The 26,968-nt window shown below is 41.8% G+C and overlaps 1 protein-coding gene across 1 annotated transcript in view; it reads left to right on the forward strand.

The window, feature by feature from the left end:
* Positions 1 to 25,016, forward strand: part of TRAPPC9 (trafficking protein particle complex subunit 9) — a 500,739-nt gene extending 475,723 nt beyond the window's left edge. The window contains exons 22-23 of the mRNA XM_013128134.3: positions 13,899 to 14,122; positions 21,995 to 25,016. Of these exons, the coding sequence (XP_012983588.3) occupies positions 13,899 to 14,122; positions 21,995 to 22,162 (392 nt within the window). The 3' untranslated portion in view covers positions 22,163 to 25,016. The remainder of the gene's footprint in view (positions 1 to 13,898; positions 14,123 to 21,994) is intronic.
* The last annotated feature ends 1,952 nt before the right edge of the window (positions 25,017 to 26,968 follow it).

The following is a 26,968-nucleotide window of genomic DNA, read 5'->3' on the forward strand; positions in this document are numbered from 1 at the left end:
CTGACTGAGCTCTGTTTATACCCTGGTTTACAAGGGTATAAAACAGACTGAGAAAGTTGGGGCTGTTCAGGGAAGCGAAGCTGCGTGGAGACCTCAGAGAAGCTTTCAGTGCCTGAAGGGGGATATAAGGATGCTGGAGAGGGACTCTTCATTAGGGACTGGAGCAATAGGCCAAGGGGTGATGAGCTCACACTGAAACACGGGAAGTTTAGGTTAGATATAAGGAAGTTCTTTACTGTGAGGGTGGTGAGGCACTGGAATGGGTTGCCCAAAGAAATGATAAATGATCCATCCCTGGCAGTGTTCAAGGCCAGTCTGGACAGAGCCTTGGGTGAGATGGTTTAGTGGGAGGCATCCCTGCCCATGGCAGGGGGTTGGAACTGGATGATCTTAAGGTCCTTTCCAACCCAAAGCACTCTATGATTCTGTGATCTACTCAGGATCTTTGTGGAAAAGTAATTCAGTTATATTGTTGCCTGCTACTGCTTCCTCATAGCTGTTTATCCAGTTGTCATATTCTGCTGTGCTCTTGCCACTAAGCATGCTAATGCCATTAATGAAAATGGATGAGAGGGAACTTCATTTGTTTCAGAAAATTTTCCAGGAGAGGGCAGCCATAGTTAATTCTGGGTCAGTTCATGTAATACAATGTGAATGTAGATTACTGGCAGCATTTGGCTGTGATGCTGTATTGCCCAGCATGGTTTGTGTGCTTAGTTCTTTTGATTTGTTCTTTTGTTTGGATTGCAAGTGCATAAAAGACCTTTTCACAAATTAATACTGGAAAATACAAACCACATAATAGAGTGGTTAACTCCCTATGCCCTGTACTTGCCGAAATCGCAAATGCTCTTGGGAACAGTTTCCATTATATGTCACTGTTTGCTTTATGTACTTTCCAACCAACTCAAGCTTTTATTCAGTCTCTTACGTCAAAAATACTTAAGGAAAAGCATAGCCCAAATGCTTGACAGAGACCTGAAAAATTCAGGCAAAAAAAAAGATCTCCTTGCACTGAAAGCTTTCACTTCTTTTAAGAGTTTAGAAATTATCAGGAGAAAGTTATCCTCTCCTGTTTTAAATAATGAGGATACATATAAAACCTCTCTTGGTTTTGATGCAAAGGTGGTAAGTTACCATGAAGGGGCATATCTCATATCTACAGTTTGGAGACTATACTCACCCAAATAGAAATATTGATGTAGATGGCATCTACATTTCAAGTTTTAATACTGCCCTCCCAGCACTATTGCTTTGGCAGCAGAGCTTCTGGGACTGGGGTGGCAAGCAAGACCTCTTGACATGCATTCTCAGTTTTGTAGTAAGACTGCAAGAAAAGTTGCCTTTTCATGTAAAATGGGAAGCTTCATTTCTTGGACCAATTCAAAATAGCAAAAGCTGGTTTTCTCCTTTCCCCCCTTTTTTTATGTTTTAAAAATGAAAACAACTCTATTTTCCTGCACCACCAAATAAAAATTCCATTAAATACCTTTTGCCAGATCAGTAGATAATGTAAATCCATGGATTTTTATAAAGTTAAAAAACAGGTCCCTGCAGGTACAGGGATGATGGGGTTTGACAGGATGTTTTGTAGGAGGAAGCAAGCTGCTGTCAGTATCACGTCACATATAAATCCACAAAATGATACATGACTTCAGAGGTACTACTGAAGAAGCCATCAAGTCTTTCCCCATACATTGAGTTGTGAAGACTTTTCACTTCAATATTGTCGACATTGTCAACTTCCTGTGCTTTACAACCTCTCTTCATTCCTTAGATATTCCACCAATGCACATCAAACATAGAATCATGGAATAGTTATGGTTGGAAAGGACTTTAAGATCATCAAGTTCCAATCCCCTGCCATGGGCAGGGATGCATCACACTAGATCACCCAAGGATCTGTCCAACCTGGCCTAATACACACATAACCTCAAAATACATAAGCCATTGAAAGATTTCACCAGTGGAAGCTGGTCAGACTGCATGGTGTTGGTGTGCCTGCTATGGAGGTGAGCAGTTAATAATTTCTCTGCTTATGTCTCTGTGGGTGTCTAAAGGTAGAGCAGACACATTACTGGTCCTGAAGCTGTGCTGATAGCTCTGGCCTCGGTCTGCACACAGAGCCCTGTGAAAACAGTTCTTAGAAGAGAGACCTAATCAGCCACTGCACTACACTGATTTGCACATAATAGTATCTGTCTTCTCAAAGCCAGAGATAAAAGGACTGAATTTGACACCTGCTCATGGCTCATTTTTTCATCAGTTCCACGGGCTGGAGCAGGGCCTGCGGGGTATGAGCCAGGAAAGGTTTTGCCACCCGGATGGCCAATTAAAGGAGAGGGTTTGCAGGAATGCTTTGCAGCACTTGACAGGTGAAGCCTAAGGCATGGTTCACAGCCTTGGGTATGGAAAGGACTGAATGTTTTATTCTCTCTTGCTGAACTTATTGTCTCTTTTCTTTTTTTTTTTCTTTACCCCTTCCCCAAGTATTTAATGTGTAGTTTTGGTTAAACACAAAATTTTCATCCTCTACACTTCACTGTGCGGGTATGTGAGGTCTCAGTTTCTTCAGAATGCAGTGATGGGGAAGAAAGGGTTTCTGTGCTCTTACTTTATTTCTTCTATCAAATAATTAAACAGCAATTTTATTTCAATTTACTTTTGCTAACAGTTGGGTTTCCTTTTATCCTCTCTCTCCCTTCCTTCATGTCCTATAAATCCTCAGGTTTTACCTTAAGTTTAGTGTAAGATTTATTCCTGTAAGGATTTGGAACCTCAGTGAGCCAGCACGGGGATTTTGAAAGCTTATAATCAAGATGAGCAGCTGGTCTAGTGGAAGGTATCCCTGCCCATGGCAGGGTGCTGAACTGGATGATTTTTAAGGTCCTCTCCAAACTATCCCGTGGTTCTAAAACTCTGTTCTTTCTCTATCTTCTGAAAGTCACCTTTCCCTCTCAATTCTGTTGGGTATCTTATGCATTCATTTCCTCTCAGTGAAGCCTCCTGACTGCTCTTCACAGGACAGGTTAACTCCTTCCTAAAATGTCTTTGTCTCCATTTTGAAAAATGGTAATGTTCTCACTTCTTGCCTCACCAGATAGCCTGAGACTTGAGATGCACAGATTGAGATATTTTTAATTTATTTAAAGTTATTTATTTTATTGTTTCTAATTTTTAGCAGTGTTTGCTGGGCATCGCAGGAAAATAGGTCTGCATATTTCTAAGTGCCATACAAATTGTTCTGCTAAGCTTTTAGGAATGTCAGTACTATTGTCCCTAAAAGTGTTGAGTCTGTTATATATATACACATATGCATATATATATAGCATATATATATGCTATAAAAGTGTATATTTTTGTTATATGGAATAAAGAAAAAGTCTAACAGGAAAGAGAAATAGGGAAAATAGTGTAATAGAGTAATAGGAGAGAAGTAGTTTTGCACTCAATTTGTAGACCATAGGTAGCAGTGAACACAACTTGCCACCTCTGGAGCAATCAGAGAGCTGGTTTCTTTGAGTTTTACTGTGTGACCTCAGTAACAGGTTTCAGCTTGCACAGGAAAAGTTGGGACATTATGTGTGGATTTAGCCTGGTCTGAGCTCTACTGCTATAGTTAGAAAGTAGACAAGCTGGGAATGATGTCTATGTAAGGTGCCATGTGTACCTAACCAGGTTCTAGACCTTCAGGACAATCTTTGCAGCAAGGTCTTCAGTAAAATAGAAGGGAACTAGTTTGGAGGTGTCAAAAACAGAGGTGAAGAGATTTTAATTGTTAAAGTTTATAATCCTGTCAGGTCTTAGACAAGGGCTTGGCAATGTAGGCAGAGTGAAAAGGTCAAATCTGGAGAAGTTTTGTAGAAAGTGGCATCAGGATTTAATCACAGGCAGGAGATGTGAGTCATGAGAGGAAATCAAGTCAAAAAGAAAGTGAAGATTGGCAGGAAAAGTCTGATTTTATTTCTGAAATTAAGACACATACGGAAAGGACTTAATGAAAAATTTAGAAGCTGGGTTTTGAGCATGTTCAGTTTTAGAAAGCAGTAAATTATTAACAGAAAGAACTCAGAGACAGGCCAAAAGTTGTTTGGTTTGATCACTCCAGGCTTCAAGATTTTTTGTTTTCAGTAAGTTTGATTGTTATTTGTTTGTTCATGTCCTGTCTAACCAGCAAGAGTACGGATTTGTGCCACAGAGGATGACCAAAAACCTCATCTACATGTATCTAGTACTGCAGTTCTTTTGTGGATTCAGATTGGATTTTGAGACAGATCATGATGTAGAAGAAGGATGCAATCAGAATAAAGATGTCATAGCACCATAGTAGGGCTTGATAGTTTCCAAGTCACATCTGTCTGGATTACTGTCTCATGTCTTAATGAAAAAGTGTCAGAATGGACTAACCATATATAGGAAAAACAGTAAAACATTTTTCCTATTTATTTATCATTTTTTCTAGTAAAAAAAAATCAATCCACTGCTAAGTTAAGCAAATTCAACTGAAATAAGCTGTGACTGAAATTCAAAGAAACTTCATTAAGAATATGTTCATTTTAATGTGCAACTCAGCTTTTGAGCAACTCTGGTCTGTAGACCTTAGGCACGTGTAGTCTAGTAACCACACGTCACACCTTCCCTGTACACAAAGTGCTGCAATACAGCATTTGTACCTGGAGTTGTTTAATATCTCTCATTTAGCTCAGCTCATTGCATTTCAGTCATGGTTGGCCTAAATGAGGCTTATGAGGTTCAGTGTCCTAGCGCTCATATTTACACAGTTACTGAGATGCGGTAAATCATCTACCTGCCTGTTAATAGGGGGTTATATATTACCTTGCACCAGGCTTTGGCTGCTCTACAAGGACACAAAAATTCTTATAGCCTGGACATCTCATGCCATATTTCACTGTTCCTTTTTAAGACAAGCATGGAAGATGGGTCATGTACCCATCATTTTTTTTTTTAATAATCAGTATCTTTTTTTTTTTTACTTTCTTAAAACATCCTGCATCTATATACATCTGAAAATGGAGATACGTGCTGTCTCATCTCTCTTCTCATCTGTGTTTTTATTTCTCCTTCTTTCGACATCACATATTTCATCATGCAGGTCTCAAATATGACAGTTATACTACACATAGAATTAATTTAATTAGCAACTTAAAAACCAGCTACGTGTTAAATATGATTCTTTACCTATGTAAGAGTCCAGAGTTGCACTGTGTCTGTTGAATGGATAATGCAGAGCATACTGTTTCCACTTGAAACAGTAAAAAACTCAGAAAAATAGTTTCCACTTCCATATTCACATATTCAGTGAGAGTTTAGGTAAGTAGGTTGAGTGGTCAAATACACATGTCTGACTTTGCATGCACAGAATTGAGTACAGGAGCCTGGTTTGGTATCTCTGCCATTTAGTGGGCATTACTTCTTTCGTGACCCTGTGCTAGCTCACTAGTATCTCCATAGGGAATGTACCACAATCACCATCCTTATCACTGATTTCTAGAGCAAGTAACACTCCCTGGAGGTCTTCAATCTTATTTAGTGTCTAGACTAAACCTGCTTTGTGATCAGACTCCCAAACCAGCACATAAGGGCTACAGACTCTTTTTACCATTAACTTTCACAAGTCAGAAAGTCTCACAAAGTTTGTATGAGACCTTTAAAAATGTCCTCTGTGAGGGGCAGGCTTGTCTCACATCGATCACTGCAGAATGGCAGAAAGAAGGAGAAAATCGTGTCAAGGAACCACTGAGGAATAAGGTGATTTTTCTTTCAGTAAGCTCTATGTTAAGCCACATTATTCATGACCTGCACTGCTTTTGCACAAAGCTGCCAGAATATAAAAACCAACAGTATTCTATGATATATCCTAGTATGGATTAGAATCATAGAATCAACTAGATTGGAAAAGTTGATTGAAGATCATCAAATCCACCTGTTAACCCAACACTGTCAAGACCACCACTAAAGCATAGTTTTGTTTAAATGTAATGTAGGGCCTTTTTTCCCCCTTTTTTTCCTTTCTTTTTTTTTTAACAGGGTGGAGTAAGAATGCTCTTGAAAGTAGCCCTGCCAAGAGAAGCTATAGACAGAAAGTTTTCAATAGCTTAAAATAACACGCAAATCCTGTGAAATTTCAAAACACAGGCATCCATTGTGTGCCAGCCTGCCTGTGTAGCAGATAATAAAAAGAAGTCTTCTGCAAACCTGCTTGTGATGAATAGATAAAAAGGGGTTAGCCCACATTTGGAAATGAGGCTATTTAAGCAAGCTGGGGCTATGTCATGGAGTATTTCAAGATAAAGATAAGTCAAAAGGAAACATAGAGCTTTGGGAATTTTAAAGTTTTAGAGGTCTGCCTTTGAGCATTTCAATAAGGGCTGGACACAAGCAGCACAAACTCTGAAGTGATTTTCACTTTGATAGCAAATTGGGCACATTACCAAATGACAGATTATCTTGACTGGCAGAGGAGAAATGAGAGAGGCAGGTGCCATCCATGTGCCAGCAATTTCACAGGAAAGAAGAGATGCCTGTTGTAAAAGACACATACAAAAGAAAATAGCTCCCATCCAAACCAGAGGGGTTAAACTGAACTACTCATCTCTTAACTAAACCTGTGGTTAATGTGGATTCAGGTTTGTTGTTTTAAGATCCCAAATAGAAGTTGGAGGCAATCAAACCCCAAAGCACTAGTCATGTTCATGCTTCTCTTTTGAGCTAGCGTGACCCAGGTATTTAGAATTGATTGAAGAAGATTGTACTACATCTAAATGTTTACAGCCGAGATCAAGTAGCACTGAAATTGAACGCTCATCACTTGTCTGCCAAGGATAGATTTGGAGATTAAAATTGGATATAAACATTGTACTGATTTGGAAGAAAGCTTCCTCGGTACAAATGAACAAGGTTGAAAAGTCCTTTTGCAAGCGAGTCTTTCAGGGGTGCTGCAGCATCCTCAGTCTGTTGTCATCACAGAGTTAAGAACAGAAACAAACTCAAAGCCATTTGGCAAAAACTGGAATTGGACCAGTCAGGATCTATCATCAGCATACTGGCCACTGCAGAAGAGTGATTAAACAGGAAGACACAGACAATTATCAAAGACTAATTGCTTATTGTTGCTAGAACTATATTTTAAATGTGTTTTTTTTTCTTTTTAATTGCTTTTCAATTGTAAAATGTTTGGGGATGGGAAGTCTTCCAGGAGTCAGGCAGCTCAGAGGTCCTGTGAAAGCAATTGCCTCTTTCACTAGCATATATTCATGTTCAGCTCTCCCATCCTCTGCCAGCTTTCCTGTTTTCAGGTTCGTGCCCCTATGTTAGCTGAAGGTCTCTGGGTTACTGGTACTTGCAGGAAGCTGTACTAGTTTGTTCATATCTTTTCCTGTATATTTTATTCATCCCTGTCCAAGGGCCTTGACCCAAAGAGGAGCTGAACTCTTCAGGTCTGTAGGGGTTTTGGATCAGCAGGCTCTGAGTATAAGGGCACTTTCTAGGACAAGACTAGCAGTGGTTGACAAGGTGAGATATTCATGTAAGTTGAGCCCGTTATAGTACAAGCATCTGTATACCTCTGTTACTATTGACTGAAGTAAAATTATGCAGGGGGTGGATTTGGCTGTGTCGTGTCAGTAGAACAATGAATGAACATGAGGATGTTTTTATGAGTTAAGATGCTCAGGTCTGGTGTGAGGAGTGTATTGAAACCACATACAGAATGTTTTATGCAAATTGCTTTCAGGCTCTTGTGTTATAAAATAACCGTTCAGCATTTTCATGATGAGAGTGACAGGGAACCCAGTTTTTATATTCCTAGAAATATCTTTTGAATGGATGTATTCAGCTTTGAAAATATTGCAAGAACTTGTAATGGACAAATGTAACCAAAGCTGTATCTCTGTATGTAGATAGTTAGCATGGACAGTTTGGAAAATGAAAGGGAGCTGGTCTGTGTGAGGGAGAACAAGTGGGAAGAGGGGAAGCAGAAGCAATGTTTAAGTTCATAAAATGATAGAGGTAGGTACATAGGAAAAATCAAGGAATCTTTTGTCTCAATAGAATGTCACATTACATGCCAGCTCCTCTAAGCAGTCAACTGAACTCTTGCTGACCTGACAGGCAGCATGGTCAGAGGGATGGGGAACTCTCATTTGGAGACAGGCTGGATCAGCTTGCTCTGTACATCGAGCATTTCCCTGTACTACAGGGCTTTTTTCTCCATTCTGATCTCTCTCCCATCTGCTAAATATGTAAGATCAGAAACAGACAGAAATGTTCAGGCTATTTCTAAATGAATCATTCAAAAAATAAATACATAAAATCCTCTTTGCTTTTTAAGTCCCTCGCAAAATCCTGAGCAAACATTCTTGCAGAAGAGGCCAGGAGGAAAAAAAAAACATAAAAACCAGCTTTGTTCCAGACAGCATGGCCTTTTCCTTGCTCTTTTAGGGCAATTAGAAGTAAAGCTGGCCTGGGCAGACATTTTAATCAGCACTTTAGATTTGGTGAACACAGGAAAAGTGAATCATTCTGTTGAGATTTTCACTGCAGCATCTCTGCCTTGGGCTCTTGGTCTTTGGCTTTCCTCCATTGAAGTACCTGATGAACATTATCTAGAAACATCAGCATTGTTGCTGCTCCTCTCCCCTGCTCAAATCACAGCTCCCCCAGTTTCACAGATGAGTAAAACTTGTATTTAGGAACAGTTCTAACAGCATAAAAAATGGTTGATTGACTAAAATTTATCACAGTACAGAGTACATCTGGGCAAGGCTTACATTTCTGGGCTCGAAGATCTCTTTTGCCTTTCATGTGAGAAGTGTTTACTCATTTGCACATCTCTTGCCTTGAGTTTTATTGACCTACTTGTTTGTGCAAAGCCATGCCTCTCTGAGCTGTTTGCTTGAAGTCTTGAGCTGGGTTCCCAGCTGCACTGAATGGCAGGGGCCAGTGCATCTGTATCAGCTAGGAATTCAACATCCCATTTAAAAGCAAATATCCAATGGAAATTTCTCCATCCCACACTGCAGATATGAGCACAAACACCATGCCTGCCTTCCTCTGCAGCCTGTTTTTGCAAATCAACCCAAACTTGAGTGAGTAAACATTGCTGGAATATGCATTTCCATTGAGATTAAAAATGTATTTGTATGCAGCTTTCCAAATTTAAACTTTCATGGTGGCAAACAGGGAGTTGGGTGTGGAAATGGAATTAGCCATGGCTCAGGACTGTTGACATACAAGTGGGCCCATGAGTTGGGAGCACTCACAGGTAAACTTGACAAAGTCACAAGAACAACTTACTATGTGTTAATATGAGCAGAATAAATAGCACAAAATGCTGATAATATTTGGTATTCATTTCCAAGGTTCTTCTTTGGATGATGTAGACAGAAGCGCACCTGACAGGTGATGGTAAATGAGGGTTTTCTTGTGCAGCAGTAGTTGTCTTCTTGTTATTAACATTTATTCCCTTTTCTTGAAAAGAAAGATGCTAAAAGAATTCTGAAGTATTATGCTCATGGTCTCCCAGACTTCCTGTGATGTCAGTAAGCATCACTTATCAGCTGGGCCATGAACTAGTTTTTCCAGACAAAAGATTAATTCATAGAGATCCTCAAAGGCTTAGCCATCAGTGAAAAACCAAGGCTTTCCAATCACCTTTCTTAGTGGCTTGTATAATCTTCATTGTCTGCCTTCCAAATGTGTTAGACAACATTTTTTGCCTTGGTACAATAAACACTTAGAAAACATCGTATAGTGGTCTGATGCCTGTTCATGGGTGCATGGCACAAACTGTGTCTTTCTTTTTTCATGGCTATCAAGCATTGCAGGGTAATGTTGGCACCGAGGATGCCAACATAGTGGATGTGTATGTAAATGAGGAGGAAAGGAGCGGGGTATAAAAAAGCAGCCTTCTGTTAGATTATTAAAGTACTTACAAGGATTTAACTTTTAATTAGAAGGAGGTTGACCGGTCTTTATTCTTTTTTTTTTTTTGCCCTGACAGCCAGAGTTTACACTTCCACATTTTTAATGTAGTTTATATATGCTGCTTGCAGTATACTTGGTCCTTCTCTTTCTCTTGCATCTGAATCTTTGAAGGACAGAGGTACGGCCACCACTATCTTCTGTGCTAGCGACTGTATCTTCTGATTCAGAGCTCCTGTATACCGAATCCAATAATGATTCACTCTCACAGCAGTGGTGTGAGCAGTCTCAGTTTTTATACGCCATCTGTGTGAGTGAGCTGAATCTGCAGAAACGGGACCCCGTACACATGGCTTTTCCTCTGTTCATGAATGAAAATATTAAAGCAAATCCGTATGGTCCATGAGATGTTTTCTGTGTCAGGAAGGGAGTAAAGCTGCCTGTCAAACCAAGCTGTTCTCTCTGATGAAAGGGGACTGTTTTTAAACACTCCCTTCCATAGTATTTTGCACGCCAGCCATGTGTGTTTTCTCATCTGATATCTCATTGACATCCTTGGCTTCAGTACTGCAGGAGGGAAGGGTGTGCTGGGAGGGAAGGAAATAGTCTCTCAATATGTACACGAGCACGTGCGCACACACACACTCTTAAATCTATCTTAAATTAATTGATTTTTTTTGGGGGGGGAATAAGAAAGAAAATTAATCTGGTTGAGCCAGACTTAATTGCTTCCCTTTTGTTTGGATTTTCTATTTTCACATGAAGATATTAGGCAGCAATGCTCTGACCTATTACTAGATAAAAAGGTGGAGACAGAGGGCAAAGGGTTCATTTACAATTCCTACAGCAGAGCGTTGAATTTAGAGCTAAAAGGCAAGTTGATGAGCAGCTTGAAAATGAAGATTTGTCCATTTGACGTACTGAGTATTTTTGAAAGTTCCTGCTGATCTGGGGATATGCTTGGGATTTTTTTAATGAAAGCACTTACCTTGCAGGGAGAAGGATAAAAACATAAACTGATATAAAGTAATGAATTAATACAAGCAACTGGACTTCACTTCTGTGGTGGGATATTGGAACTAGATGATGTTGAGGTCGTTTGCAACCTGAACTGTTCTATGAGTCTGTGATTATACACACATGCATTGTTGTGTTTTCCCACGTAGTGCAATACCATTATAACCACTACTTTACCTCCATGGTCTTAGGGCAGTCCTGCAAGAAGCAACTGGATCATCTTAGGCAGGAGAGCCCATAACAAATTAGTGTGCTATTGCAACGTGTGCAGTGCCAAGCAGTTTATCTAGCCCTTTCCTATAATGCAGTGGGGATTCTAACTTCTTTCACAGAATCACAGAACGGTTGAGATTGGCAGCCACCTCTAGAGTTCATCTGGTCCAGCCCCCTGCACAAACTGGGCCACCTAGAGCCATTTGCCAAAGACTGTGTCCAGATGGCTTTTGCATATCTTCAAGGATGGAGACACCATGACCTTCCTGGGCAACTTGTGCCAGTGCTCGGTCACCCTCGCAGCGAAAATATATTTCCTGATGTTCAAAAGGAAGCTCCTGTGTTTCAGTTTGCGTCCATTGCCTCTGGCCCTGTCACTGTACACCACCAAAAAGAGCCTGGCTCTGTCCTCCTTGCACCCTCCCTTTAGGTGTTTATATACACTGATGATGTCTCCCATTGAGCCTTCTCAGGTCTGAAGAGTCCCACCTCTCTCAGCCTTTCCTCAGAGGGGAGATGCTCCAGGCCCTTCATCATCATCATGGCCCTTCACCAGACTCTCTCCATTATGTCCATGTCTGTCTTGTACCAAAGAGCCCAGAACTGGGCACAGTGCTCCAGATGTGGCCTCACCAGTGCTCTTGTAAAAAACTGGGCATCTCGTTTGGAAAGAAAAGGCTGTGGCACAAGGGTTGTTCCAACTGGGACACTGGCACAGGTTTTGGATAGCTGCAGCTTGAGCAGTGCAGGGTTGCTTTGTGCTTGCTCTGCCTCTTGTGTCTGGGACTTGGGTCTGCACTTGGACATCTTTGGTCAAGGAGGGATTTTCATCTGGATAGCTGAGCTTTGCCAACCTGATCTCAGGAATACATGTCCCTTTCTGAGCTTGTTTTGTCTTTGGCACTAACTTTACAGGGTTTTTTTCCAGTTGTTGCACTGTTTGCCAGGCTAAAGGGCATCAGAAGAACATGCATAATTTTGTAAGTTTTTTGTCTAAGGCAACAGAGAAAAAGAAGTAAAAAAACCCACTTTGGTGTAAAATGTTGCTTGTTTTTTTTGGTTTTTGTATTCTTTTCTGCAAAAGCTCCTGAAGCATAAAAAATTAGGGTCTGTTCTTGAAGAGGGGATATTACTAATGTAAATCTGATGCTGTTGGCAGAGAGTAATATTCTGTATGTCATAAGGCAAGCAACTGAGGAGGAACTGTAGTGATCAAAATGCCTCATGGGCATATGAGATTGTGGGGATAGGTATTCACACTGAGGATGCTTTCTTACATGTGCCAAGGGCTTTCTCTTATCTCTGAACATGAACCATAGTGAAATGGAAATGTTCCTGTATTAATAGTGCATCGGAGATAACCTCACGTGAAAAATGCAGCAGTACTGCACAACTGGGAGCCCTTTCAGAGTGGGGAATTGGACTGGCTATTTCATAGTGTGGTGGTAATGAAACATTTTGGTTCTGTGTAAGCAAATGGGGAAGGTTAGTCGACAACATTACTCTGGCTGTCATTGTCCCAGCAGTAACCAATTTAGAGGCTTTATATTTTCTGCTATCCCAGTAAGGGAAGGAAAAGTAGAAAGTTAAAAATAGAAATCCCACACTGAATTAAAGTGCAAGGAGTGAACAAGCTCATGATACTGTGTGCAGTTCTGGTGTCCTCAACATGGAAAGGACATGGAACTGTTAGAACAAGTCCAGAGGAGGGCCACAAGGATGATCAGGGGACTGGAGCGCCTCCCATATGAAGACAGGCTGAGAAAGTTGGAGCTGTTCAGCCTGGAGAAGAGAAGGCTGCATGGAGACCTCAGAGCAGCCTTCCAGTATCTGAAGGGGGCCTACAGGGATGCTGAGGAGGGACTATTCATTAGGGACTGTAGTGATAGGACAAGGGGTAATGGGTTGAAACTCAAACAGTAGGGTTTAGACTGGATATAAGGAAGAAATTCTTTACTGTTAGGGTGGTGGGGTACTGGAATGGGTTGCCCAGGGAGGTAGTGAATGCTCCATCCCTGGCAGTGTTCAAGACCAGGTTGGATGAAGCCTTGAGTGATATGGTTTAGTGTGTGTTGTCCCTGCCCATGGCAGAGGTGTTGGAACTAGATGATCTTGAGGTCCTTTCCAATCCTAACTATTCTATGATTATGATACTGCTGTGTAATTTTTAAATCCCTTGCTTCATTATAAGCTGGGCTTTAATATATGTATTACATTGCAGATTCTGTCAGTGTCCTGCTCCAAAAGGTCACCTCCATACAGGAGGATTTACTCTGCCTGTTACATGTGAACATGGATCTATCTAGCTACCATTTGTATTCATGGTTCCTGTTTGTATTTCCCTTCATTTGGTGCTGTTGATCTGAAGGAGAAGGGTGAGAAGTTGTCTGTGGCTTTGGCTTTCAAGTGAAGAGGCTAAAAAAGTATCTTCTGGTGCCTGTGTATAGATTGGAATTGGGACTTTTCATTAGCAATTTTAACAGCTGTGGACATGTATCAGACTTAACTGGTTTTAGGAAGTAGTTGCCCTGCAACACAGCCCTGCACAGCACTGCAGCGTTGGGTTTCCTTTCCTAATGTTAACCATTATGTACTGGTTATTAGGTTAATCTAATCATTCTTGGTTTCATTGAGGTTGCTTTGTCTTATTCAGTTTCCTATCAAGATTAATTTGTTTTCTAAACCAAGAAGCCAACATTTTGAGGGATTGTTTTCTTGATTTGCAGATATCCTTGTTGATGGCCAGCTTTGTGACTGTGATATAGTGGTGAACTGCAAAGTGGGAGACCCTGTCCCACTGCAGGTGAAGCTGACCAACTGGAGCAAACGCAGTGTGGGGCCCTTTGCTCTCACCATGATGCCCTACCAAGATTACCAGAATGGCGTACACAACTATGAGCTGCAAGACGCTATCACCTTTGTGGGATCCAACACCTTCTACATTGATTCTGTAAGTCTTTCTATCATGTGTATCATGATTCTGGATGATGTGTGTTTGTCAAGGGCTTCATTATTCAGCTGTTTTAAAGCAGATTAAGTATTAGAAAGCGCCATGATTATGCCAACTATTGCTAAAGATGCTGCTAAGTTTGGGGATATAGATTCATCTTCCTGAGATGGTTTATGAATGATTTCCTATCATGTAAACTATCAGAGCCAGTAACCTTTGGTCACTCCAGATCTGAATAAATGTGAGTGGATAACCTAGTTAAAATGTTTAGTACCATATTGCCAGTCCCTTGAGCCACCAAGTGCAACTGCAGGAATAGATTTTAAGTAACTTTTCCTCTCTAGTCCTAAGAAATACTCCCCAGGCTGAGGCAAGGAACTCAGCAAATCAGTTTTAGTCAGGTCCTGAAGAATTGCAACAGACTGCAGAAAGAAAATGCAAACGTTAATGACCAATATGAGGAGCTGGTTCATTTTCTTGTTGCTTAGAATTCTGTTGTAAAACTATAAAGAAAAATAGAAAACATGCTTAAAATGAGAGAAAAAATAAGTCCTCTGTGTAGAACAATTGAGATTTTGATTTTTTTTCTCTTAATTTCTTCTTTGGACAATTCAAGTCTGGCAGCTTTTTGCTCCTAAGGCAAGAAACTGAAGATACCAAACTACTTTCTCCCACATCCTTCCCAAAAAAACTGCTACAAAAGATAAAAAAAGGAATGAAGAACATGCAGACAGCACTGCAGAGAGGAATAAACAGTGTTTCTGGTAACTTATAAAATAAACATGAAGAAGAGGGTGTTTGGGGTAGTGCTTAGGACCTTTGCTTAGGTCAGCTCCTCAGATTGCTAATAAAATGTGCCTGTCAAAACTGAATATATAAGTGAACCTCAGTAAAGAAGAATTAAAGGTTAACCACAGTGATAGTTGCCATGCATATTCTTTAGTTACACATCATGGGAAGAAAACATTTCAAAAATCTAATGATCATGGAATTCACTATCAACTTGAGTTTTAATGGGGGCCAGCTGTATTCTTAGCTGAATACTTTAAATATGTCTACAGAAATAATCAAGAAATGGCTTTCTTTGACTCTGACAATGTGGGCTTTTCAATCACCCTGGCAGTGTTTGGATGCCAAAGGGCCTGACTCTCCAGGCTAATGAGGGGAGAAGGAGGTGTCAGCCTGATCTATTCTTACCTTCTGATTGAGACTCCTACTGAGCAAGAAGTCAAGAGGTCATATCTCTTGTGTCTGCCCAGGCAGCCTTCTCCTACCTTATAGACCCTGCTTTTGCTCCATTGTTGAGTATTTCTCCTGTAAACAAAGTCCCAAATAAGTTAAAAATAGACTTGTTTTCTGCTGTTTGTTCTCCTTTTCATCCAAAAAGGTGAAATGAAGACAATGTCGGCTCTTGGGCGAGAAATGTTACATTTTGGGGTACATAGGATTGGTTACTTGTGCTATAGAGGATCGTGGAGAAAATGCTTAGTCATATTTCTTTAAGGCATAGAGCGCTGCTCATGGAAGAAAATTCTTTGGACAGTGTATCTAATGCTGTCAGAGGGCTTTTCATTCTCCTTAATAACTAATTCAGTAATGGAAAAAAGAGTTCAGAAAGCCACACCTGGTTTGGAGGCAACAAGAAAGCACTAGTTTGTGCATTTGATGCTTCAGGGAAGAATGAACATACCAACAGTTGTGTTTGTGGTCTGAGTGTGGCAGAAACTCAGACAGATACTGGTTAAGAAACCGAAGAATCTTATGTTTGGGTGACATGAAAGAGATTCAGAGTTCCTCTTATCTATGTGAAAGCTGAGACACTGAGCCAGATTCCCTGCTGATGTAACTCAGTGCTATTAAACATGTGCCCATTATTCTTATAAACTGACCTCGTGGTGCCACAATTATTTCACTTGTTAAATAGAGGTGAATTGGGATGCTGCTTTTTCCCAGCTGCTTGTTTCTGCCTCTCTGCAGGAAAGATGCTCCCTTCCTCCCAGCACCCATCAAGAGAGACAGTTTGAGCATTTGTCTTCTTGCAAAGTTGGCTAGTTTAGCACAAGCTACGTTTGTCAGCAGTTTAAGCTAATTGGGCTGACTTTACACTGACACTGGCAAGGAGGTGGCGACATGATTTATTGCTCTGCTGAGCTGGGGGTGAGGAAGGATGGAGAGCTAGCATATGGTTTGGCGTGTCAGTAGTGGGTGGTCAAGAACCAAGTAGGAGCAATCAGGTATTACAGCAGGACAATGATACTTCTCACATCTTGAAAATTTGGTCTGTAGTTATTCTGCTGCAGAAACTTCATTATTGGTGCTCAGCTGAATGTGATTTCTCTGGGGAAAAAAACAGAACCCAAACATGCTCTGCCTTCCTAATGTTAGTTTCCTAATCTTAAGCCTCATGCTCAGCAAATCACAGTTATTTTTATTTCTAGACTAAAAAGTTTCAGATTGGTTTCTGCTGCTACCTGGGAGGCAGGGGATATACACAGGCATTTTCAGCACTCACATGCTGCTTCACAGCATGAATATAAATTGTTTAAAGGGTAAAAGTCATACAATTTCATATTTCTCTTTCTTGCAGCTTGAAGTCCAGGTTAGATGATTTATCTTGGAAGTAACGTAGTGAGTGGTTATTCACCTTTTTGTGCCCTTACTTCAATTCAATGCAGCAGCCTGGGTTTGCGTCACAAGGTCTCTGCTGGGATATACTACTTCAAAAAGCAGATTCTTTTTACTGAAAGATTTAAAGGATATTGAGATATTTCCATGCATTTTAAATTAAGTAGAATCTTTATTTTGAAGCACAGCTTCTAATTTGGTTAACCTTACTTTTCTATGCCTGTATTTAACAGAAAAAGAGGCTTCATCAGTTATCATTTAGATAGCAGATATCTTTGTTCTGAGTGGGGTTTTGAAACATAAGATAACCTGGTGCTCCCCACATCCATTAAAATGCATTGCATTGGTTTATATCTTTATATTCACAGCCTGAAGTTTGGCTTTAGCCATATTATAAAAAATTCTTAGTTGTTACCAATGGTGGTTTGTTGTTTTTTTTTTTACTAATTAGTTTATCAGATTTCATTCTTTCCAAATTAAAACCAAAAACTGTATCTTCTGTGGAGATTACTGTCTTCGTCCTTCATCCTTCCTTGTTGCTCCTGCTTTTGCCATTACCATTCTCAAGCAGCTTTCTTAACTTCATGTGTTATCATGCACTAGCTCAAGTGATTGGCAGTGGGAGATGAGGAGAAAATCATTAGTAGATGGTCATTTTGCATGATCTCAGGAACTATAATGAACATTTGCTCCCTTCTGGCAAGTCCTCTGTGGCCCATCTGGAACAAGCTAGTTTTCTTGGCACCGTCTTCCTCACACTGTAAACTCTTTGGGGCAGCGAACAGTAGCTGGCACTAGCCCTAATCTCCAACTGAGCTCCCCGAATACTACAGCAGGAAAAATAAGGAATAATTAGCATGCAATCGCAGTCCCACATGGTAGCAGGGAAGGATTAGAGGTAGAAACAGAATTTTTCTTCTATCTCAGTGGAACAGAGGGGTGATGTGGGCATCACTTTCTCGATTCTTCAGTCATTCTTTTCTGAGGTAGAAGTTTCCCGTCTTTGCTTTCCATGGTTTGGTAGAATTTTCGTAAAGCTGTTTCAGCTCTGGTTCAACTCAGCAAGCATGTATACAACATCATCCCAGATCAGCACAACATATAGGCACATATCTAGGCAGTGACACTGTAAGAGCTGTGTGCTGCTGGATTGGTTGATAATACAAATTTGGTTGAATCAGGCACGAGTGTGTGATCTTCAGGTTTCTTGTTGGGTAGATGGATCATGCATTGCAATCAGTGGTAGAAACATGTAACTTGTGTACACATCAAAAAAAGTCACCTGAGCTCCCTTCACAGGGAGTGGAGAGCAAGTCATCAGGGCTGATGGAGCGAGTCCAGAGGAAGCCACAGAGATGCTGCGAGGGCTGGAGCAGCTCTGCTCTGGAGCCAGGCTGAGAGAGCTGGGCTGGGTCAGCCTGGAGAACAGAAGGCTCTGGGGAGACCTTAGAGCAGCTCCCGGAACCTAAAGGGAGCCTACAGGAAAGCTGGAGAGGAGCTTTTTACAAGGGCCTGTAGGGACAGGACAAGGGGAATGTCTTTAACCTGCCAGAGGGCAGACTGAGATGAGCTCTTTGGCAGAAGTTCTTCCTTGTGAGGGTGCTGAGGCGCTGGCACAGGGTGCCCAGAGAAGCTGTGGCTGCCCCATCCCTGACAGTGTTCAAGGTGAGATTGGACACAGGGGCTTGGAGCAAGGTGCTCTAGTGGAAGGTGTCCCTGCCCATGGCAGGGGGCTGGAACTGGATGAGCTTTAAGGTCCCTTCTAACCGAAACCATTATATAACTCTGGGATTACCTCATTCTACATTTGATCAGATGAATCCTTGTGTAGAACGGCTGACTCAGATGTGGACATCCACTCTACAGACATTTGGGTGGATTCAGTTCCAGAGTGAGACAGCTGAATGAGTAGGTGTCACCATGGGATGCTGGCCAGCTAAGCTCCCATTAGTCAATGAGGATGTAGTCTGCAGCTAGTAGAACCTGATTTACACTTACATAGACACTATGAGTGAGATTCAGTTGCCTAAAAGTAGGTCTCTACCATCCTTTAGGTGCTGTGGTTATCCCATCTGGCCTCCACCTCCTGCCAGAAATCCTGTAAATCATCATTTAAATCTTGCCAGTGCTGGGCACATGTCTCAATGTCTTAGATCATCCAAATGTGATGAGATGCCTGTATTTAGGCAACTGTATCCTAACTCTAGTCTGGCTAGGTAGACTATTCTGTATTTGCTCCAGTGGCTCCATTGACTAGATGTCTTCTTACTGTAATAGGAGCTTGGATACCTGATGTACAGAGAGACAGCTAAATGTAGGTGGATTAACTTCAAAATCAGTGCTGTGCCTGGTACACCATCTGGGTTGGATCTAGCCCTCTGCTGACCTGCCTGCTGCTGATGTACCTATGGTCTTCTGGGAATGTTCGTAAGCAGCCCCACTAGAGAGGCAGTCTTACTTTTCATAGTTACTATTTTGGAAGAAACTTCTTGTAACTTCTGCAGAGCCACTTGCATCCCAACAGTGTAGAGGTTTCAGGCTACTTTTGCTTCTCTGTTTCTTCCCAAACCACGGGTATTGATTAGAGTAGTGATGTACAAATGGCCATACAGATTGGATAGTCCCCAAACCATGAACATTGTTGCCTGGTATGCGCATACTGCACACAGAGAGATGGGGTGCAGGCAGAACAGGACACATACCACCACCTGCCTCATTGGCTCTTCTCATTGACAAGAAGTAATGGGTTTAAACTTAAACAGGGGAAGTTCAGGTTAGATATAAGGAAGAAGTTCTTTACTGTGGGGGTGGTGAGGCACTGGAACAGGATGCCCAAAGAAGCAATAAATGCTCCATCCCTGGCAGAGCCTTCGGCAACATGGTCTAGTGTAAGGTGTCCCTGCCCATGGCAGGGGCTTGGAACTGGATGTTCTTTCCAAACCAAACCATTCTATGATTTTGTGATTCTATGATTCTATGCCTGGGGCAGAGACTTGTGCTATAAGAGCAGGAAGAATGAGCAACCACATAGGCAGAACTTCAAATGAGTGAAAAGGTTGCATCGATGCCTGAAGCCACCTTCCTGCTTGTCAAGGGCTCTGATGAATGCTGTTACAGATCCTTCCTCATGGTGCAGCTAGATTAGGAAAAATAGGCTGGGAGCTGGAAACAGGTACAGGTCCTGAGGAGGCTCCATTTGTTGTTTGCCTCCACCCATTGCTGGCATTAGTGTCTGCCCCTGATGCAAGTCCACATTAGTTCCAGTGAGGCAGAAATAAGGCAGGAGGGGAGGGAAACAAGAGGGGAGACAGCTTGATGTTGTTCTGCATGTCCAGACGCAGTGCCAGAGGGCAAGAACTTGTACCCAACGAGGAGGGGAGATGCAAGGACAGGGTCAGGAGAACAGCTGTGGCTCCTTTGATCATTCACATGAATTATAGGATGCCCATATGAGTTTGCTGTAGGTCAGCAAAATTGCTCAGCATCATAGCCAAAGGGAGCCTGGGCTCTGCCAGCTCTGATGATGTTGTGTTGCTTATGACAGGCCCCTGTGCCGGAGAAGCAATTTAGGGAGGTTCAACAAAGAAGCCTAATGGCCCAGAGGTCTATACATGGTGCATGTCTGCTGGATAAAGGACCCAGCAATAAAGGTCAAAAAACATCTAGAATAGGATAAAATGGAAACAAACAGCTCATTTCCCTCATAACTGAAAGCTACAGATAACGTTCCTCACTGGAAGTAGTGAAAGGCAACTTTCAACTCTCAGGCATATTTCTGAGGTGCCCCTGGAAACTTTTTCTAGTGGTTCATCTCCCCCTTCTCTAGTTGTTCATCCATAGAAGAAGGATGATGGTCTAGTCATCATCCTTGTTCTGATCTTCCTATGCAATGGCAAGACGTCCTTCAGCAAGGGGTATCCGTAGACACTTTCCCAGTTAATACCCTATTGTTGATATCCCAGTTTTCCATATGACCAGTTTTTTTGTGGTGTGCAAGAATCCTTATAACCTGTCTCAGAGCCTTAGCTTTATCCCTTGACTGTTCCTGGTGGCAGTGTCCCTTCAATTCCCAGTGATGTCTCTTTCTTTTCTCCCCCTGAGTCCAGTCAGGTCCAGCACATGTAGAGAGCTCTGTGCTTCAGCATCCAACACCAGAGTTTCTGCTGTGGTTGGGTTTGGGTTTTGGCTTAGCTGAGCAGTGGTACGTCATGCTATCATTTGGAAACAACACTGGACTCTGTAAGATGATGAGCACTGAAGCTTTTGCAGACGATCAAAGAAAGTCTCATTACCGATGAGTAAAAAATAATATATATAGACACAGGCCTACCCATGAGAGTAGGGATGATCCCATGAGTTTATCTTGAGTTGATGGTTTCAGGGTCCATAGAGCAGAAAGAAACTGGTAAGATGGCTTGGCTGAGGGAAGACCATTACTGAGGAGCATCAGGAGCCCTTTATTGGTTCTTTTCTGCTGGGATGAAGTTACCTTTCCCAATTGATGTGAATAAATTCCATTCAGTTGAATGACTTTGTGCTGATTCCATATTTTGCGTCTGCAACAACTTTGACCCAATTCTAGGCACCCAGAAACTGGCTTTAACATCTTGTGGAAGCAGATATTAATTCAGACATTATCACATGCTGAACAGTCGTGGGAGTGTGAAAGTTGGGAATGACTTAAGTGTCTTGCTGAAACGATGGACTGAGATACATTATTTGTTGTAAAGATATGGATCGTAAGTGGTTTTGTGATGAAGAGAGATACATAAATGTAGGAACAGTGTGAACTCTGTATTTAATTTGGACAAGTTAAATCAGGGTGGCTACTTTCTGTGGGTTTTTTCTTGCTAAACTTAATTATTTCAGTGATGGTGTATATTAAAGATTCCTGTTCAGAGTCTGCAGGCAGATTGTGTCTGAATAATAAGTGGGCATGAATTTAGTTATTACTAAGTTGTTAAATGGTGTTTAACCATATGTTTGACATGAGTTCAGAGATATGATTTAGGTGTGGTTTGAGCTGTGCCACAGCTTTTCTGTACAAGAGAATAAGGCAGGATTTATTTTTCAGTGCTCCAGTTTTAGCACTGCAAGAAAAGGGACAAGATCTCTATTCCTCTGCATGTGAAGGCAATATTGAGATGTGAATCTCCAGTGCTTTGAAATCATCTGAAGGAGCTACTGAATTGCAAAATGAAATTATTGTTGGTTTAATTATACTGAGTTTCACATTCTCTTTTCCAGGTGAAGCCGACTGAAGACTCTGTGTACTTCGGAGCACTTCTCTTTCTCTACACAGGCGATTTCTACCTGAACATCAAATTCCATGAAGACAACTGCAGCAGAGAGCTGCCTCTCTCCTGGTTCTGCCTTCCTAGCGTCCACATCCGTGCTACGGAGCCTGTGGTCTAAACTAAGCTGTAAATACGCTGTGTGCTGTTTGATTAACCACAGCGCACAGAAATGCTTGGCACATCCTCTGCTTGACCCCAGCTTGTTTCTGTCCAACCCCAGGCCACAGTCCCTCCTTTGGAGGAACAGCTGAACACTTTCTGAATTGGCTGATAGTCATTTGGGCAGCTGCTTTAGCTAATTTCAGAGAGAGACAGAGAGACAGATTATAGCTATGCTAGAGTTTTTCTCTGCTTCAAAAAAGCCTTTGAAACTGCTAATATATGCATTTTACTTCCACAAACTCTATTGATATCTGTGGGTTTGAAAGAGTCTCGAAGGCTGAATTTAAGAGGGCTGAGTTTAACCATGTGTTTGAAGGTCCCAATTCCAAATTGAATAATCCCAGTTTAGCATTTTTCAACAAGAACTGTGTATCTGTATGAACTTACTCTGGCTTACACTGGACCTGTGACATGTACCCTTGAGGTGCAGGTCTCTCTTAGGTTTGTTCACAGGCTTGTTCTTGTTCACTTGTTTGCTGAGTATTTGGTATCTTTGGTCAGAAATAGCAGTGGTGATGCTTCTTCCTGTGCTACTGAAAATAAGAATAGCAAATGTGTCTCCAGCTATTCAGTTCCTCCCCTGAGCTCAGTGCCACTTGCTCCTGGTAAAGTCACTCCCTTTAGTCTGGTAGATCTGTGAACAAGGGAAGAAAGGCAATGCACAGCTAAAGAGTTGAAGAGTTATGTCCTTCAGAAAGGAAATGAGCCAAGTTTTGGGTTGCCCAGTGCTTGCCTGTGAATTTGGGCTTTCACAGTTCTGTTTAATACAGCCACTTGAAATGACTGAAGACAAAGAGCCACCAGAATTAATCAGCTGGTCATTAATATAACTTTGTGTGAGTTGTCATAACTTTTCTGATCAGATTTTTCATGCTAATAGACTGGGCTTGAGACTGGTTGGTTATGTGGTTGTGTTTTTGTATAGAGACCCGCCTTTACCCCATGTAAAGCAAGGAGATGTCTTAGCTGTATGATTAATATATTATTTGTTGGACCATATGTTTCTGAACTGTCTCAATCTTTTCTTAAACTGAGAGCTTGCAGCCCTTAAAATTGGTGGTAGATGTGACAGGGGCACTCCAAGTAGCTCTGTAGGTGCTGAATCTACATGCACAACCTCTTTGTAGACTTTCTGTTTGTTTAGGCTTCATCCACATGTAGGCACGCCACTTCATGCCTGACCTGGTCCATCCTGCTCATGTGGTGCATTAGCTCAACTAGTGCATTCTGGCTCTCTGCACCATGCCCATACGTGTCTAGTGTTTTCTGTAGGAATGACAGTGCTCAGAACACAATTCATTGCATGTTTGCAAATGACTGTGATGTATTCATCAGAAATGTATTTCTGATTTGAGGGAACTACAGCTACAGCATGATAGCTGTATTTCCACTGTATGCAGGGTATTATCTCTAAAAACCTGTATTTTGGCAACGTTACCAGTGTTTGCTCTTGAGCTGTGGCTCTGTACACAGCTTTGAATGCCAGAGTGAAAGTCTTCTGTCTTAAACTGATGGAAAACTGAGGCCAGCTGAAGATTTACTTGCAATGATGTACTGCTCTGTCAGGTGCCAGCACGCAATGTCCAGTAAGAAAACTGTTCCTTAGACTTGAACAGTGGCTCTGGATAGAGACATCCATGGAAAGAAGTCCAATCAGCCAAGTTAGGCATGATTTTAGCATTGGTGGAGCTTGGCTGAGCAGGTTATGCCGTAAGGCTAAATTCTCTGTCACTAGATACGGGGTACACACTGACAGGTAAGATCACAGGAGAGCAGGAATTAAACCAGTTAATCTCTATAGGAGCTTGCTTTTGACATGTGTGTCTGTACTGTGTTACACAACACTGTTACAGCAAAATCCAGATTGGGTTTTATTCAGTATTCCCAGCAGGTAATCTGCAGATGCTAGGAATACAGCTAAAGCTTTGTAAGGACCACTTGCATTTGAAACAAACACATTGCAAAGCAGATGCTGTTGCAGTCAGGATGCTTCTGCTTACCCGTCTAAGGGATCATTTCCTTAGGTTAGTTTCTCTGAGAAGATACTGTTCTGTGAAGCTTATACTGGGATGCAACACTCCTTTGCTGTTTACTTATAAGGCATCCTGATACACAGCCTGCTGAAGCTGTTGGAATGGGATCAGGTTTCATTGTAACAAAAGTAAGCTGCCTATTTCCTGTGCATAAATCTGCCATATGTGCTCATAAATACAAGTTTTTATATGTGAGCTGACCCTTAATGGTCTATCTGTTCATTATCTAGTAGGCCACTCTGTCCCTTGTCAACTTTGATGCTTAGTTGCTTTTGGCATTTATGATATCTTTCCCAGTTTTCTCGCACTTCCACTTGTCTTGGTGAGAGAGATGAAACACAAGAGATTCTTTCTTCTGGGGATCATTTGTGACTTTTCCAGAAGGGGAATATTTTAAGTGTCAGCGTAATTTGGAGAAGAGTGAGGGGAAGGTACTTGAAGTGAGAATACCATGTCACTGGGGTTGCTGTCAGGATTGGTCCTTGCAGTGCCTGAAAAAGGGATGATACTTCTTTTGATCTGCTCTCCTTTCCTGGAACTGAAAACTTGCTTTTATCTCTCCAAACTTCCCAGCTATTATTTTGAACACGATGAGCCAAACCGTGCATTGTTACACAGATGTAAATCTGATACGATCTAACTTGGTTGAATTAAATCATTCCTAATTTAAATCACTATTGCTGAGAGCAGATGTTGGTCCAATATATGCATTGGAGAAGCGTAAGTTGTGTAAATTGAAATGTCTGAATAAATACCATTCTGTGTTATTTACACTTCTGCCTGCCTCCTGTCTGTAATTCTTGATAGTGTTCTGTAGTTTTACTAGGAATAATAACATATCTCTTGATGCTACATTCTGTCTCTGAAAGGATGTATTTGACACTGGAAATGAAATTTCAGCCTTACTCACACTTTCTCTTCCTAGATGAAGTCAAAGCGCATAAAGGATGTGTGACCCCTGTGTCAGTGTCCATTAACTGTCAGGTGAGGGGAGAGAGATGCGCTCACGTGAAAGGTTACTTATGCTTCAGTAGCCTAATATTGATAAGGAGGGTGGTGAAACACTGGCACAGGTTGCTCAGAGAGGTGGTGGATGCCCCATCCCTGGAAACATTCAAGGCCAGGCTGGATGGGGCTCTGAGGACCAGCAGGTCGAAGGAGGTGATCCTGCCCCTCTACTCTGCTCTTGTGTGACCCCACTTGGAGTATTGTGTGCAGTTCTGGTGCCCTCAACATAAAAAGGACATGGAACTGTTGGAACAAGTCCAGAAGAGGCCACGGGGATGATCAGGGGACTGGAGCACCTCCTGTATGAAGACAGGCTGAGAAAGTTGGGGCTGTTCAGCCTGGAGAAGGCTATGTGGAGACCTCATAGCAGCCTTCCAGTATTTGAAGGGGTCCTACAGGGATGCTGGTGAGGGACTATTCGTTAGGGACTGTAGTGATAGGACAAGGGGTAACGGGTTGAAAGTTAAACAGCAGATGCTTAGATTTGATCTAAGGGCGAAATTTTTTACTGTGAGGGTGGTGAGGTACTGGAATGGGTTGCCCAGGGAGGTTGCGAATGCTCCATCCCTGGCAGTGTTCAAGGCCAGGTTGGATGAAGCCTTGAGTGATATGGTTTAGTGTGAGGTGTCCTTGAGCATGGCAGGGGGGTTGGAACTAGATGAGCTTAAGGTTCTTTCCAACCATAACTATTCTATGATTCTGTAAGATGTCCCTGCCTATTGCTGGGGTGTTGGACTAGATAACCTTTAATAGTTCTTTCCAACCAAAAGTATTCTTTGATTCTGTAAATTTTATTATCCCTCCATCCTCTACAAAAACAGCTCAAAGGCTGAAAGAAGGACCACTTATGGAGGTGGTATATCTGGGAAGACTGACAGAAAGCACTTGTTTTCTGTGCACCATCTGATGTCCAGACTTGTTTGAGCTCCTTCTGTCAAAAACTCCTGAGGCTTCTCTATTTGGGTTCCCAGTCTAGAAGATTTTAAGCTTTCCTTCCTTGGATCCTCTGTCTCACTTCCTGGGTGTGGGCAGTTTGTCTCTCACTGAAATGGGACTATCCATCCATCCCACTTTCACTGTGCACACTAGAAGTGTCTGCCAGCAACATGGAATGTTAAGCATGCCTTCTAGAGTTCTGGGCTTGCAGCTGAGCTCTTTGGACACAGGTTGCATTTGAAGCCTTTCCTGCAGGTACATGCTTTACAGAGGTTTTAAACGCAAATGCTCTTTTCTTAATACAGAAAACACACAGATTTCATGCCCAGTGTTCAATGCTACATGTTTGTTTGCTTTTGCAGATCATGCTGGGGCTTACATCAGCATCCTTGGGTTTTCCAGCATCTTTTTAGCTCTTGTTTTTTCATCTCTTTCTCATCTCATCCTTCCCATCAGCACTTCCACTTGCTGCATTTCTGCTTTTGTTTGGTTGGTCCCAATAGAAAGCATCAACCTATGCCTTTCTTTTTCTCTCTCCTTCCTCTTCATCTCAGCATCTGAGCCCTCCTAACGAACACTTTGGTCATCTACTGGGGAAAAAAAATGCTTCAAACCTGAAGTTGTTAAACTTGTTTCTCATTCCTCTTTTAAAAGCATCTTGTGATATTTCAGTTGAATGGGACCTTGTTGACTTTATTACTATCTGTTGTTGCTTGTTTTAGTGACTGTCATGGTTTAAGTACAGCCAGCAACCCAGAACCATGCAGCCACTCGCATGCTACCCC

This window comes from Melopsittacus undulatus, chromosome 1 (assembly GCF_012275295.1).
Source record: "Melopsittacus undulatus isolate bMelUnd1 chromosome 1, bMelUnd1.mat.Z, whole genome shotgun sequence".
Classification (NCBI taxonomy): Eukaryota; Metazoa; Chordata; class Aves; order Psittaciformes; family Psittaculidae; genus Melopsittacus; species Melopsittacus undulatus.